Genomic DNA, 16,600 nt, shown 5'->3' with positions numbered 1-16,600 from the left:
ATTGTGCGGAGGGTGTGGAGAGTCTGCAGAAGGATCTAGATAGGCTGGGCGGATGGGCCAGGAACTGGCAAATGGAATTTAATGTTGGCAAGTGCGAGGTGGTCCACTTTGGTAGGAATAATGGTAGGAAGGATTATTACTTACGTGGCGAAAAACTGCAGCAGGCGACGGTGCAGAGGGACCTCGGGGTCCTTGTGCATGAGTCGCAAAAACCCAGCTTGCAGGTGCAGCAGGTGGTCAGGAAGGCGAATGGGATGCTGGCCTTCATAGCGAGGGGGATTGAATATAAAAGCAGGGAGGTCTTGCTGCGGCTGTATAGGGCATTGGTGAGGCCGCAGCTGGAGTACTGTGTGCAGTTTTGGGCGCCGTACTTACGCAAGGATATTTTGGCCTTGGGAGTGCAGAGGAGGTTTACTAGGCTGATGCCGGAGTTGAGGGGGTTGAGCTATGAGGAGAGGCTGAATAAACTAGGCTTGTACTCATTAGAGTTTAGAAGAATGAGGGGAGATCTCATTGAGACGTATAAGATGATGGATAGGATAGAGGTGGAGAGACTCTCCCCACTCAGAAAGGATAGTAGGACTAGGGGGCACAGCCTCAAGATAAAGGGGGGGGGCGGTTTAGAACGGAGTTGAGGAGGAACTTCTTCACCCAAAGGGTGGTGAATCTCTGGAATTCTCTGCCTGTTGAAGTGGTGGAGGCTACCTCGCTAAATATTTTTAAGACGCGGGGTGATGGGTTTTTGATAAGCGAGGGGATTAAGGGTTATGGGGAAAGGGTGGGAATGTGGAACTGAGCCACCACAGATCAGCCATGATCTTATTGAATGGCGGGGCAGGCTCGAAGGGCTAGATGGCCTACTCCTCCTATTTCTTGTGTTCTTGTGTTAACTATGAAGGAAGTTAACATTATTGTGGTGACCAATTATTATTGCAATTAATGAGCTCCAGTATTTTCAACTTAATTCACATCCTTAATTTTGAACAGCTGAACAAAATGGAAAGTGACGGTTACTCGACTGCCTGGTTACTTCCTTCATTGTTGAGTGAGCCCCAGCTCTTGTCGATTATCTCCATTGGTGGCATTTGATGGGGAAACAGGGTGCAGGCAATTGGGTCTTGGAACATTTATTACCAATGCTGAGTTGTTGCCTTAACTTTAGCTTTTGCGGGAGGCTCAATAAGCTCTCCGCATAGAGATACAATTAGAGGGTGAGTCACAAGAAAATTGTAGGCATTTAACATCTGTTGTGGGAAAGTTACTGGCAGCTGTAATTAGGAGGAGAGTGACCAAGTACTTAGATAAGTGTGAACAAATCAGAGAGCCAACATGGATTCATAAAGAGAAAGTCAGGTGAATTTTTTGAGACGCAACATAGCAGAAAAGGGATTGCCCGTGGGTATCCTTTATATTGACTTCCAGAAGCCATTTAGAAAGGTGCCACACCACTGTTAACAAAATTGAAAGTGCATAAAATAGAAAATAATCTGTTGACATGAGGAGAAAGTTACTTACATGGTGGGTGACTAAGGATAATGGGTTTGCATTTTAATTGACAAAATGTTGCTAGTAATGCCTCTCAGGGAATATACTGGGGCTTTGGCTTTTCATTATTGTTATGAGACAGAAGTTGATCTCCCTGAGAACTAACACCTAACCATTCAAAGAGGAGTATCTCACGTAATAATCTGTTAAAAGTGTACGTGAAGTGGTATGATCTGCTCTTCAGAACTTTTTGAGGTAATAACAAAAATAATTCCCTGACACTCTGAAAGAAAATACAAATAACACTTTATTTATCTAATTAACAGTGAACGGGTTGACTAAGCTATTAACAAACAGAATGAAACACAATTCTAGTGGAATGCTATTTAAATAAATAATTTCCACTTATTAACAAAAAAAAATTTTTAGTCATTCTCAAAATTATAACCAGGTTTGTCATCTTCCAGAATCTTCTGATCTTCTCTGTTGATTTGTTCTGTCTGGAACATCTGTCTTCTTTTGGTATCTTTGCTATTCAGATGGTTTTGTTTAAGACATAAATGCAGCTGTGAGAGCCAGCAAGTGTCTATCTCTGTAGAGTTGTGAGTGGTGACAGGTGCTCTCCCCGTTTGTCTCACTGCCACCCTATCTCTTATATCCCTGATGACACATCAATATTTCCCATTGGTTCCCGGTTGCCAAAACTATCAATTTCAAATTCAAAAGGTGCTTGGATCTAAATGCCTAATTTAAACTGACTAAAATTCAAAAAACAGCCTGTTATCTTGGCAGCACTACTGCCTGGTCGCTCCATATAAATATTTTAATTTGTGTTTTTCATATACCTGCACCTCTTTTTAAAAACTCTGAAGTACAGAAAAAGCATCACCTTTTAAAGGGACCAACATCGCTGTCCATTCTAGCATTTTACAATTTCACAAACACCAAACTCTAACATTCTAAACTCAATCTCGCAGCATTTTATTCATATATAAATTTGAATGAATCGAGATATAAATGTACAAGCTTGCTGACAACAGGTAGTCCAGTTAGAAGCAAAAAGTTGCAACGGGATATTGATAGATTAAGTGATTAGTTTAATCTGTACAGATGAAGTTTCATGTGGGGAAAAGTGAAGTTATGGTGCCAGTTTGTTTGCAATCCAGGCTGCTCACACGCTGAGAACATGATTGATTTTAGCTAGGGATGTGTTTGTTTTAATCTGAGTTAGTGCTGTTTTGTTTATCTGGGTTTCTGGTAGGGGTGGAACTATGATCAAGCAAGTAGTTCACCCAGGACAAGGCTAGCCCGTTGCGCTTCAGGCGTGCTGACGCCTGCAATGTCCCCAAATGTGGGATGCTTGACTGCAAAATTTCTTTATCTGGGTTTCAGGGTAGAGTTTTGATTAGGTTGATTGACAGAGAACGTCACAAGTTAATGGGCACAGCTAGCTTACAGGACCAGGCAGAATTTGTTTTTAAAACTAAGGGCCTGATTTTACTATTTTCGTTCCAAGTGCTGAATCTGGGCACAATTCAGATCCGACTTGGAAATCTGCTTTCCCCATATGTACTTATCCTGAAAAAAGAATCAAGAGTCTGAATTGCACCAAGGGTGGGGCTTAGCATGCCTGAAACAATCAGAGCTCTGAACAGTGCATGTGCAATGAGAAAAAAAATTTGAAAAAGCGCGCCCTTATCAGATTGCTCCTGGGCAGCAGAAAGCAGAGACAGCGGCCCAAAAGCAAAAAGCAGGAGCAATGGATCCCGCAACAATCACTGTCCCCCTTATCCATCCACCCGCTACCCAGACCAATTGCTGCCCCCCACCAATTGCCCACAGTATGGCAGCGGACCCCCCTGCACCCCTTATCCCCCTGAGAACGATCAGGCCTCACTCCTCCCTGCCACCAAACGCCCCACCCCCAGCACAAAATTATCCGACCTGCTTCCCCCTCTCCACCACCGATCTGAATCAGAGAGTCGTTCGAAGCACTGAACTTGCCTCTTCAGCAGCTGGAGCACCCGATTCAGACTTTTATTCAGCATGTCCATTTCGGCGCAAAACTGGATTGACGAATGCAATGGTAAAGGGGGAAATGCTGATAAAGTTGGGCAGGCAGTTCTTTAATCCAATTTAAATGTGTTTAAATAACTGCACCTGTTTTGGGCACGAATCAGATCATGGCCATTCCCAGGTCTCACTAAAGTGACCATCTGCGCGGGCGCAGATCATGTTAATAGCCTCACACCTGACTTTACCATATCTTTGCACCCGAAAACAGGCGCGACGCAATATTAAAATCGGGCTCTAAAAGCTATCTCTCTCCATCTCCCTGGAGGCTGCTGCCTTGGTGTCAGAAGACACCTCTCTCTCCAGAGGTGTTAAAAGGCCCTAGGACTGTTAACAAGTCATGCATGTAAGCCTGAGGGTTTGCTCACTGATTTTGAAGAGCAATTTAAGTCTATAAGAGGAATATTGCTTGAATTGGAACGAATAGAGATTAGCAGTTGAAAATTGTTTTTGTCATGTTGAAGTATTTTAATTAGTAAAAGCTAAACTAATTTGTCATAGTTAAACTCTGTTTTAAAAACAAAGGTTTGTTTTGATAAAAGCTTCCTAGTGTGTCAATAGAATCACATCTGGAATGAAACATTTTATCCTCACAATACCAAAATAAAAAATCTTTGAGGTCTAGTCAGACATCACATACTTTGGGTTTTCTGCTCTGGTACCCTAACATTAACTAAAAAACTGGAAACTGGAGAAATGTTAGGGGTTCATGTGCCAAAATCACTAAGCTGGTGGACAGGCCCAAAATATAATTTAAAAAGGCAAATATCACATTGACTTTTATCTTAGATGGGCTGAATATAATAGGATAGGTGTTATGTTACAGTTATGGATAGCCCTGATTAGACCCATCTGCTGCACTGAGGTTCAGAGCATCACACTTCGATACTGTCTTTGGGGTAGCACTTTATCCATCCGCTAGAATGACTTGAGTATGGACACTTGCCCCTGTCCTTGAAGAAATTCAAATGATCTCTGTGGCAAGAACTTCGCCTCTCTCAACATGCAATTAATTGTAGTGTTTAATGGGGATTTCCAGAGCCAAACTGTAGTGATGCCGTCAAAGTGTTCAAACAACCAATCACGTGAAATAATTCTTACAGACAACCACCCAGCAAATTAAAAGCACTAAAGTCATATCACTTTTCAGAAAGTTTACACAGAGGAAAATAAAGATTGATGCATACATATTGTGTAAAATAGATATTGAAATATGAAAATCCTTAAATTTTTAAAGTTATTTAAAAGGTTTTAGTTTAAAAGATGTGGTGATTAATCATAGTGGAAATTTTATCCAACATTCCACATATTTTTCAGGGCCAGATTTGTTGCGCAGCAGTAGTTGTTATTCACGTCATATGGACATAACTGATAGACTGGATCCTTGGCAGGTGGTGAGGGGGCCAACAAGAAGAAAAAGCCCTCATCCTCTCCAATCTACCTGTTGCAGATGAATTTGTTTATGACAATATTGATAGGAGTGACAACTGCACAGCCCTTGTGGAGACAAAGTCACATCTTTACACTGAGGACCCTTCATCATGTTGTGTCACACTACCATTATGTTAAATTGAATAGATTTAAAACAGATCTAGCAACTCAAAAACTGGGTGTTCATCAATACACGGGGTTACAAGGAAAGGGCCTGGGTAAGGTGCTGTGTCAGAGTCTGTTAATCTAAATCCTGAAGTGGCAGTTAGGCACAGAAGGGTAATAATAGTCAACATAGACAATTCACCATCAAAAACCCCATACATCCCAAGCTGATGGAAAAAGATGTATTTGATTTTTCTTTTTCAATTCCAGTTGTAAAATTACTTGGAGCACTGAGACACAAGATCTTACATAAAATGGCATTTAAAATTCCTTTATGGATATTTTTCTTTTCCTTAGGTTCAAGTTAAATTTACAGACATGCCTGCTCCAAATCTCTGGCTTTAAAAAACTCTTTGCTGATGTAGAAAACCTACGAAAGCAGCCGTTCGATTCTTCAAACAAGCAGCATGAAGATATGCTGAAAAAGGTACATTAATTGTATTTTATGTCCCACTGTTTACTTGGGCAACCTTGCCTTGTGAGTCTGCAATATTGGAGGGATTTATTTTGTGAAGGTAAAAGATAAAATCAGTTGCATTGTTCTTTTCATTATGGCCCAAAATTTGCAGGGGTTTTGACAGTCAACTCTTAGCATTTGTCATCATTATCCCTCTGAATCTGAGCTCAATTTCAGGATTTAGTGCAATTGAGGTTAATGTAGAGATTCTGAAGTTGTGGGATCTGTCATCATGGAATACCTACTTCTCTCCTGATTTGCTGAAATGAAATAACTTGCTGGGAAGGATGCTTTATTTGGAAAGGATATATTGTGCACTGTTCCAAAAATTATTCCACTAGGTTCAAAGCAGGATGGAATCATTTTCCAGGGTTTTTTTTGCTGGCAATGCGCTGATATTAGGCAGACATTTGAAACAAGTTTTAAGAGAATAATGCATCATTTATTTTGCGAGTGTTTTTAAAGGTGAGTGCCATGTATATTTTTATAATTTTTTTTCTCCTTATGGGCATAAAGAATCTTGAAATTCTTCTTGGATGAAAAATGGCAACTTTATTCAAGCAAAGAATCAGTGGAGCATATGAACAGGAGGAGGCCATTCAGTCTCTTGAGCCCATTCCACCATTCAATAAGATCATGGCTGTTCTGTGGCCTAAATCCTTGTACCTGCCCTAGGCCCATATTCCTTGATACCCTTGCTCAATAAAATTTGTCTATCTCAGACCTGGGTGTGATTGAGCAAATAATTCTGACTCTGGAACTATTCCATTGTCACCCACATGTCATCAGCCTTGAAACAGAAGCAATTCTCTGTGACCCCCTCCATGTTTTTTTAATAATTACAGTTTGAGCTAAGAATCTCTTCAGTTGTAGTTTCCTTGTTTGGTGTATTGTCACATTTGTTATTTACTTCTTTCTTCTGTGACTTTTAGTTGTGGAATTTGCTGATGCCTCATGTGCAGCTGGAGTCAAGAATCACCAAACAATGGGGTGACATTGGGTTTCAAGGTGATGATCCTAAAACTGACTTCAGAGGCATGGGAATGCTGGGGTTGCACAATCTAGTGTAAGTCTCCGTAGAATATATTTGTAGCCCCAAATATTTTAATACATTGGTTAAGTAGCATACTGAGCTGTAATTTATGTTCTGACGTCTATTGAAAAAATTGCCCTGCTATGCAGTTCTTGCCCTCCAGAACATAATTTTTTGGCCGCGATGGGCGGCCAGGGAAAGCCAGCGAGATGAACGGGAAGACTGATACCAGTATGTCCACTTCAACAATCACCTGATCTGATTATTTTTACACCTTGAAAATCCTTAAATCCCTTAACTTTTGCTTTCTTAATGTAGCCTCAATGTTAAACTTCTGTACACAACAAAACTGAGTACAGGGAAAGTTAAAATGGGACAGAGTGTAGGGTTTCCCAGTTGTGTTGTGCTGCACTTGTACAGGCCGCTTTTAATTCTGGGGTTTTGGAAAACTTGCGACTTCGGCCACAAGCATTCAAGCTACTAAAATTAGACCATATGTGTTTCTAAAATATCTCACTGGGTAACGTTTGTGCAGTGAATTGATATGTTAGAGTATCTTTATCAGTCTCTTAATCAAACTTACTTAATGGCAAAAAACTTGATTGGTTGTGATTTTCTTTTTGTGTGGAAAGGTACTCCAAGTAAAGCTAAACTGATGGAAATATGCTTTGATGGCAGAGTGGACGTTTTGTTCATGAGGCCAAGGGTGACAATTTTTTTGTTAGAATTACTTAGCTTCCTGAATATCTACTATTTAAAAGTACAGGTACCTTGACTGCCTTTGATAAACCTGGGAAAGCAAAGTTTCACTTTACTTGCAAAAATGTGTTGCAATTGATTTTTCCTTGTGCCAATTCTTTGGAGGTACGAGGTGTTTTGCCTCATAGTGACAGGCTAAACTCAGATTTTGAGTGGCATGTATACTTTTTAATTTGTTATCGTTAAAACTTTTAGATTCTTTGGAGACCACTACACAGAAACAGCTCGCCAGACTCTTTCACATTCAAATCACCCCAAAATAGGGTAAGTGAAAGTATATTAAGTTGTTTTTGCGCCACCTCATTCATTTTATAAAGAAAAGGCTAACAAAGATATGTCAACTCTTTGGCCATGATGGCACCTCACTTTCAAAGGAGCGAGAAAACTCCATCCAAATATCAGCTAAAATATAAAACTAGCAACACTGATTTCTTTACAAAACTTTAACTGAGCTGTGAGCAAATTTTTGAACAACCTCAATTGTAAAAGCAGGTATGATTTTATGAAATCCTGCTTTTCAGTTTGGTTTCAAGTGGAAGACGAGATGCTGGATGAACACTACATTTTTAAAGAGGAAAAGAATAAAATCTTGAATTACAACTGCCAGTTTAGTCATTAGATGGTCATCAAATTTGGGGTGTGGATCCTTGCTATAGATTTATCATTCAATTTGGACATTTGCGGGGTGATCAGGTCATACTCTAGGTGTCTGGCAATGGGCATTTCCATTTATTCTGATTTAATTGTTTTAATTAAATAAACCAAATGAACAGAATAATTCAACTGTTTTCACTAGAACTCTGAGGACAGGGGTTATTGAAATTGAGTTATTTTATCAACCAGTGTATGCAAACAGAGCCACTAAGGATTGGAGTGGAAGCATGATATAAGGTCTCAAATGCATAGGAAATGTGCTAGCAAAACTACGATTAAAAATCTCGTTTATCATGTAAAATAAAACAGAAAAGGCTGACAATGCTTCAGCAACTCTGGCAATACCTGTGGAGAGAGAAACAGAGTTCAGATTTCAGACTCAGTCTTTCAACAGAACATCAAAAATCTCTTAATGCTTAGATGGATGTTAGCCCTTTTCAATTTCTACTTTGTCCAGAAAGTGACTTGTGTTAAACTGCTTGTTTCAAAAATGAAAAACATTTTTCTTTTGTACGTTTTAGAACATAGTCATGATATTTAAATCAGTTTGATAGCTAAAGCTACGTTACATTATATTCCAGATATTCCTTTGCTATTGTCGGAATAAACCTCACTGAAATGGCTTATAGCATGATGAAGAGTGGCTTACTAAAGACTCATTTCTACAACCTGGTTCCTGGAGTTCCACAGTTGCAACATTTCCATCAAGTTTATTGTAAGTATTTTAAAATATTTCCTCTCCACAGCTAATGCTTGTTTTTCATTGGTGCAGAATACATTCTGTTTGAGAAATTGCTATGGTTATTTTCATAGTTAGAACATAAATAGGAGCAGGAGTAGGCCATCTAGCCCTTCGAGCCTGCCCCGCCATTCAATAAGATCATGGCTGACCTGTCGTGGCTCAGTTCCACATTCCCGCCCTCTCCCCATAACCCTTAATCCCCTCGCTTATCAAAAACCTATCAACCTGCGTCTTAAAAATATTTTGCGAGGCAGCCTCCACCACTTCAACGGGCAGAGAATTCCAGAGATTCACCACCCTTTGAGTGAAGAAGTTCCTCCTCAACTCCGTTCTAAACCGCCCCCGCCTTTATCTTGAGGCTGTGCCCCCAGTCCTACTATCCTTTCTGAGCGGGAAGAGTCTCTCCACCTCTATCCTATCCATCTCATTCATCATCATATATGTCTCAATGAGATCTCCCCTCATTCTTCTAAACTCTAACGAGTACAAGCCTAGTTTATTCAGCCTCTCCTCATAGCTCAACTCTGGTATCAGCCTAGTAAACCTCCTCTGCACTCCCTCCAAGGCCAAAATATCCTTGTGTAAGTGCGGTGACCAAAACTGCACACAGTACTCCAGCTGCTGCCTCACCAATGCCCTATACAGCTGCAGCAAGATCTCTCTACTTTTATATTCAATCCCCTTCTCTATGAAGGCCAGCATCCCATTAGCCTTCCTGACCACCTGCTGCACCTGCAGGCTGGGTTTTTGCGACTCATGCAGAGGGACCTCGGGGTCCTTGTGCACCGTCGCCTGCTGCAGTTTTTCGCCACGTAAGTAATAGTCCTTCCTACCATTATTCCTACCAAAGTGGACCACCTCGCACTTGCCAACATTAAATTCCATTTGCCAGTTCCTGGCCCATTCACCCAGCCTATCTAGATCCTTCTGCAGACTCTCCACACCCTCCGCGCAATTTGCCGTTCCACCAATCTTGGTGTCATCAGCAAATTTCGACACCATACACTCAGTTCCCTCCTCCAGATCATCTATGTAAATGGTAACTAGCTGAGGCCCCAGCACCGACCCCTGGGGCACTCCACTAGTCACCAACCGCCAATCCGAATAGCACCCATTAGCAATGTCAGACCTCCAATTTCGTGTGAACTGATTGGAATTAAATTATTCCTTGTGGTCAATTTAAGTCAGCTATATAAAAAATAATGCCTGACATAAGACTCCCGAAACAAACATTCTGCTCGGAGCTTCGGCATGGTAACCAAGCCTAAGAGGGCAGAGAAAATGCGTCAGTGCCCTCAAAGCCTCCTTGCAAAAGTGCAACATCCCCACCACTCCTAGGAATCTCTGGGCAAGACCAACCAAAGTGGGGGCTGGGGGGAGAAACATCTGGGAAGGAGCTGAACATCTCAAGTTCCATCGCTGAGAGCAAGGTGAAGCTAAGCGTTGACAGTGAAAACAGCCTGTGGCAACCTAGGCCCCTGCCCACCCACCCAGTCCTCCAACTGACATCAGCACCACCTGTGATGGAGGCTGTTGGTCAGCATTGAATCTTCAGTCACCTCCTCAGTCCTATACTCATTTTTAGTGTGGAAGCAAGTCATCCTCGACTTGCAGGACTGCCTTAGAAGGTAGAAAATAGTTAATTTCTAGCAATAATAATGTATCTGACAGCTGCCATGTATTCCTATCCCCTGTGGTAACATATCGGAGTTACCTTTGCAACGTATCTCTGTTCCTATCATGACTACAACATTTCTCTGTCCCTAAAGTGATGTATACGACTGAAACATATTCCTTTCATGGTTCACAATACATTTGCCAAATGATACCCCCTTTGCTTCAGAATCATGAATTCAAACCTCTCCAGAACAGCTGGTGAAATCTAAACTAAATTAATGGATAAATCTAGAATACAATGCAAGTCTTATTAGGAATGGTCAAGCAATTACAAAATTGTCATTAAAATCCCATCTAGTTCATGAAAGACCTTTTATAGGGGAGGAAATTTCCCATACTTATCTAGCCTGGCCTACATGTGACTCCAGATTCACAGTTACCCTTTGAAATGGCATAATAAGTCACTCAACACTATCAAAATGCTACAGTGAAAAGTAAAGCATTGAATACCTACACCTCATGGACTGCAGACATTCAAGAAGGTCATCTACCACCATCTTCTCAGGGGCAATAAGGAATGGGCAGCAAATGACAGTGACATTCTTGTGCAAGAATGAATATTTAAAAAAAAAGCTTTGAAAGTTTAAAATACTTTATACTAAAGAACTTTGGCTTGATAGATTAATGAAATATGTCCCTTCAGTCCACCTACCATTCTCCAGTCTTTCCACAGCTGAAGTGAGCATCTGTTCGTACACAAAAATACAGCAGAAGCAACCTTGCAGATTAGTCATCAGCATTAGTTTGCCATAGAGTAAAATCTTTCCCATTGCTGTTTAGCTAACTATGCCGTTTGAGCATTGCTATTAAATATCTATTTTTATTGTATATTATGCAATATGTGCAGTATTTGCATTAACATTATTTGGTGGTCATTAACCATTATTAATTGAAATTGATGAGCATGTTTGTTTATATCTCTTAATATAGAAAAAGCATTACTTAATGTTTAGTAATATACATTCCTATCGCTCCAACTATTTTGGAGATCCTATTGAATCAGAGATTTTACTTAAACATAGTGCACATGGGTTGATTTTGTTGCATCCCAACCCTGCAGTGGTTTAAAAAACCATTTGCTTATCACACTTTCCAGTATAATTCAATAAGTAGTGCTTTCAGACAGTTTGCTATATCATAGACATTATATAATTGTGAGTTATTGTTGTAATTTGGTGACTAGCTCAAAATTACATTGTTCCTTTGTTCCCAGTGATAGATCTTGGGCAAAACTTGAATTTCCTTTAAAGCTCTCCATGTATTTTCTTAAACCATTTTTTAATCTGTCCTCTTGTATTTCAAATGTTGAATGCAAATAACACATTTGAACCACAGCACCAGGAATTGTACAGATTTTTAGGCAGTTACTTAGGCCTGCAAGTGAGAACATACAGACTTTTTTTTGGTCATGGTAAATATACAGGATGGAAGAGAAGCATTGTGATGCAGCCAGACTTCATGAATAATAGTTTCCATCTTGTTTTAGGTTACCTAATGTATGAGTTTGATCAATTCTGGTTTAAAGAGGCGCCATCGAGCATCATGGAATTCAATCTCTACAGAGAGCAATTTCATGAAAGAATGAAACAACTATTACAAGATCCCAAAACAGTGCTTAAATTGAACTTCAAATAGACAACAAATTGCATAAAATCTATGATGTGGCACTTGGACTTAATAGGAAGATGTGAGTTTATGCATTGGATCCATGATTTTCAATCGAGGTTTTTACTTGTAAATAGAAGCCTATTAATAACAGTATGTGACTGAAATTAAGGATGTGTCCATTTTCAGTATGAATATACCATCAAATTATTTCGGGTTGTCATGTGTTTTGATAGCATAAATGTGGATAACCTATTTATGGTGATGCCCATAAAATAGTAAATGAAATGGTGCTTCATTCTGGAAGGAACCATTTGAAATGTATATAAATTTGAGAGATCTTCAGTTTTCTCCTTGGGGTATGTAACATAAATTTATCCCTTCAAAAACATTTTTTAGTTTGTCGTTGTTGCTGCTACATGCAGTTTCATTAACATTGTCGATAAAATTTTAAAGCTGAGTTTGTATTGAATCGTCACCCAGCCCTTTTAATTTACTACAGTTAAATAACAAATAGGGTTACTTAGGAGTAATTACAAACTGTGATCTCACCAGCAAAGCTTGATTGGTTTAACTACACCTGAATGTCATTCGAACAATGAGATTACTGTTGTGGAACCTTACTTCACAAGTCTGTTATTTGTGATGAAATACATGGGAGTTAGAGGGCACCAGGGCACATGGCAGACTTCACTTGGACATTCTGTGTATTTCACATTGTTTAAAGGTTGATGTCTGTGTGTGATGCAGAGCTAAATTTTGCAGTAATAGCCTGTTTTAATCTGACTACAGTAACTAACAAAAAGTTCTAAAGTAGCAATTGACATTCAATTAAGAACCTGACTTGTTTTTAGGAAAAAAAACCCTTGTGTATTATTCAAATATGTTCTGGATTCCTGATTGTTTCATAATGTAATCACTATACAATTAATCTTCCCACAAGAACACCATGGTCTGTGAATTATGTGTAGTTTATTAATGAGTTCAAATTGTTGACAATCTTGTTGGTACAGTTAAACTGGGGTCCACTTGAGGTATGTCCCTTTAATTTTTTTTGTTTAAATTGTGTGTTGTATGTTAGCTGATACAGTGACAGCACCTCACACCATCATTTTCCACAATGGAAAATTAATTCTACCAAAAACTATTTTTTTAAATAGAGATTATTGAGCAAATCCACAATTAGTGTTATGGTCAGCGCAGTATTTGAAGAGGCACAAGGAAAAATGAGCCTCGTCTCACTCAGGAAAGCAAAGTAGGATTTGTTTTTCCACACACTGTTCCTGCTTTTTATCGGGGATCCCTTATTGTATGATCGGCGGTGAAAAGTTTTATATTTATTGCTGGTGATTATTCTGGATAAAACATTCGTTGCTGAGTGTTAAGTTAATTGGATGGAATGGTTTTTTTCAGAAAGATATTCTATGATATTTGAAGTTTATATAGATTTCTACTGGTTGGCTTTCCATTTAAGAATGGGGATAAGAAGGGTGGGGGAGATGAAGCTTTATTTTATGAACTTTTGCTGAAATAAATAGTATAACTGCAATTTTGACTCGTGTTTTTTTAACTTTGTTACTCATTGTATGTGTATTGTACACTCTTATGACCAGCCCAGGTGAGGACCCCCATTAGTTGTTCCGGGCAAGATCGTTCGATTTCTATCACTGTCCAACTAGAATATCAAATCGTTGCAAATCTGGATGTGAGGATGGTAACCAGTTCCATGTCTTTATTCAGCCCACTTTTTGCTGGCAGCAACAAGGTTTAATTTGACAAGGTTCCCTTTACCTTGGAAACTGTTTCCAGACCCAGTAGTTGGCTGGGATTCTCCCTAAACAAAACTAAGTGTTCAAACAGAGGGGAGAAAGGGAGAATTTCCTGCCCATTTTTTTTTTGGGAATACTTACCTGAATGAATCTCGACACTGCATCACTAAGTGCCTCAAACTGATTCACACTGAAAAGTGGGGGGCACCTAATTTGACCTCACCCCATTGGGCAGTACCAAGATGCTCTTTGGGCAGTGCCAGGCTCAACTACATTTGGTGGTAGTGAATTCCATAGATTCATCACCCACTGGGTGAAGAAATTTAGAACATAGAAAAACTAGAGCACAAACAGGCCCTTCGGCCCACAAGTTGCACCGATGATATCCATACTTACTAGGCTTACCTATAACCCTCGATTCTATTAAGTCCCATGTACTCATCCAGAAGTCTCTTGAAAGACCCTATAGAATTTGCCTCCACCACTACCAATGGTGGTCGATTCCACTCACCCACCACCCTCTGAGTGAAAAACTTACCTGTGATGTCTCCTCTGTACCTACTCCCCAGCACCTTAAACCTGTGTCCTCTCGTAGCAACCATTCCAGCCCTTAGAAAAAGCCTCTGAGAATCCACCCGATCTATACCTCTCAACATCACATACACTTCTATCAGGTCACCTCTCATCCTTCATCTCTCTAAGGAGAAAAGACTGAGCTCCCTCAACTTATCCTCATAAGGCATGCCACGCAATCCAGGCAACATCCTTGTAAATCTCCTCTGCACCCTTTTAATAGCTTCCACATCCCTGTAATGAAGCGACCAGAACTGAGCACAGTATTCCAAGAGAGGTCTGACTAGGGTCTTGTAAAGCTGCAACATTATCTCCCAACTCCTAAACTCAATCCCTCAATTGATGAAGGCCAATACACCATACGCCGCCTTCACCATATCCTCTACCTGCGAGGCCAATATGAGAGTCCCATGGACCTGAGCCTCAAGGTCCTTCTGATTCTCTACACTGCTAAGTCTTACCCTTGATATTATACTCCTTCATCCCATTTGACCTGCCAAAATGGACCACTACACATTTATCCAGGTTGAAGTCCATCTGCCACTTCTCCACCCAGCCTTGCATCCTATCTATGTCACGCTGCAACCTCTGACATCCCTCCAAACTATCCACAACACCACCAAATTTCTTCTCACTTAAGTTCTAAAAGGTTTACCCCTTATCCTCAAACTATGACTCCTAGTTCTGGACACCCCCACCATTGGGAGCATTCTTTCTGAAACTATCCTGTCTAACCCTGTTAGAATTTTAGAAGTTTCTGAGATCCCCCTCACTCTTCTGAATTCCAGTGAATATAATCCTAACCCAGTTAGTCTCTCCTCATATGATAGACTTGCCATCCCAGGAATCAGCTGGAAACCTTTGTTGTACTCCCTCTACAGCACAGACATCCTTGCTCAGATAAGGACAACAAAACTGCACACAATACTCCAGGTGTGGCCTCACCAACACCCTATACAATTGCAAACCATCCCTATCCCTATACTCAAATCCTCTCACTATGGAGGCCAACATGCCATTTGCCACCTGTACCTGCACGCTTACTTTCACGAGGACTCCAAGGTCTCATTGAGTATCCACCTCCCTCAATTTACACCATTAAGTAATCATCTGCTCACATTTCTCTTTCTCCCCCCGCCCCTTCCACCTCCTGATCATCAGCCCCTTCTGCCCATTCATCGGCCCCTTTTCAACCCCACCCCCCCCTTCCCACCTGGACCAGGTACCCACCCTCAAATCCCCCTCCAACGCCTGTTGCCAGTATCCCCTGCTCCTCCATCTGCTTCCAGCCCATAACCATATCTGAATGAATGATAGATTCACGTCTTGGTGAACCTGTTTCTCTGGACTCTAAACATCGATATGCTAACGTAGAACAAGCCCAATGTGAATGGTGTCTCCCCGCTTCCTCACAGTCTGTACTCCGACGCCACTGTCAAGAATAAAATGTAGGTTTTACCAGCGCAACATCACATCTGCACTCGCTGAATAACCAGGGAGAGGGTATGTTTGAGTGAGTGTTGACTAATAGCATGCTAATGTATTAAAACGTATTAAACTCTCTATGGTCCTGTGGTGTTTCACCAGTCCACTGGCAAGGGCTGGCAAGATTGGAACTTGGAAACTCACTGAAGCAAATTGCGCTTTCTGGACTTTGAGCATATGCCACCATTCCCACAGTGTGTTTTGGCTCAAAATCAGGCCCTGTGTCTATTAGAGGATGGTCCCTAAGCTGTTGGCGTAATGCAGATCCAGCTGACTTTTCCAGAGTAAAAGTGGCCCATATAATTTACTTGATGAGCTGCATGATGTAACTGCAATTGGTACTACCCCAGGAACATGGTATCTCATTGCTGCATCATTCATTCTCAAAATAAATCTCAGCATCAGTATACCTCTATTGGAATAAGGCTGAAAGGACTAGCTTTGTGTTTAAATTACTTGATTACCAAATAATTCCAGCTATATCAAATGATTCATAATAGGCATTCTAGTAATGTTGCATGCAAGTTTAAACTCGTTCATGTGATCCTCAGTAGATGCAGAAGAGTCACGTAGAGATATGGGGCATTTGATTTTTAATGGTATAGTGTTTTCTCTCAGAATAACTGCCTGATCTTTGGTATGCTTTCACTGCCATTAATGGTTTTTCAACTCTTTAAGACTATATGCTGAAT

At 40.5% G+C, this 16,600-nt stretch overlaps 1 protein-coding gene across 3 annotated transcripts in view; it reads left to right on the top strand.

Moving 5' to 3' along the window:
• The window catches only part of elmod2 (ELMO/CED-12 domain containing 2), a 32,672-nt gene extending 19,042 nt beyond the window's left edge, over nt 1-13,630 (top strand). For all 3 annotated transcript variants that reach the window (XM_080194131.1, XM_080194147.1, XM_080194138.1), the window contains 5 exons: nt 5,452-5,581; nt 6,544-6,677; nt 7,599-7,667; nt 8,639-8,772; nt 11,963-13,630. In XM_080194131.1, coding sequence (XP_080050257.1) covers nt 5,452-5,581; nt 6,544-6,677; nt 7,599-7,667; nt 8,639-8,772; nt 11,963-12,111 — 616 coding nt within the window. In that variant the 3' untranslated portion in view covers nt 12,112-13,630. The remainder of the gene's footprint in view (nt 1-5,451; nt 5,582-6,543; nt 6,678-7,598; nt 7,668-8,638; nt 8,773-11,962) is intronic.
• Nucleotides 13,631-16,600: the final 2,970 nt, after the last annotated feature.

Source organism: Carcharhinus amblyrhynchos, chromosome 1 (assembly GCF_965287045.1).
Source record: "Carcharhinus amblyrhynchos chromosome 1, sCarAmb.v2.hapA, whole genome shotgun sequence".
Lineage (NCBI taxonomy): Eukaryota > Metazoa > Chordata > Chondrichthyes > Carcharhiniformes > Carcharhinidae > Carcharhinus > Carcharhinus amblyrhynchos.
The sequence above is the reverse complement of the archived record's forward strand: the minus strand, read 5'-3'. Positions and strand labels throughout refer to the sequence as shown.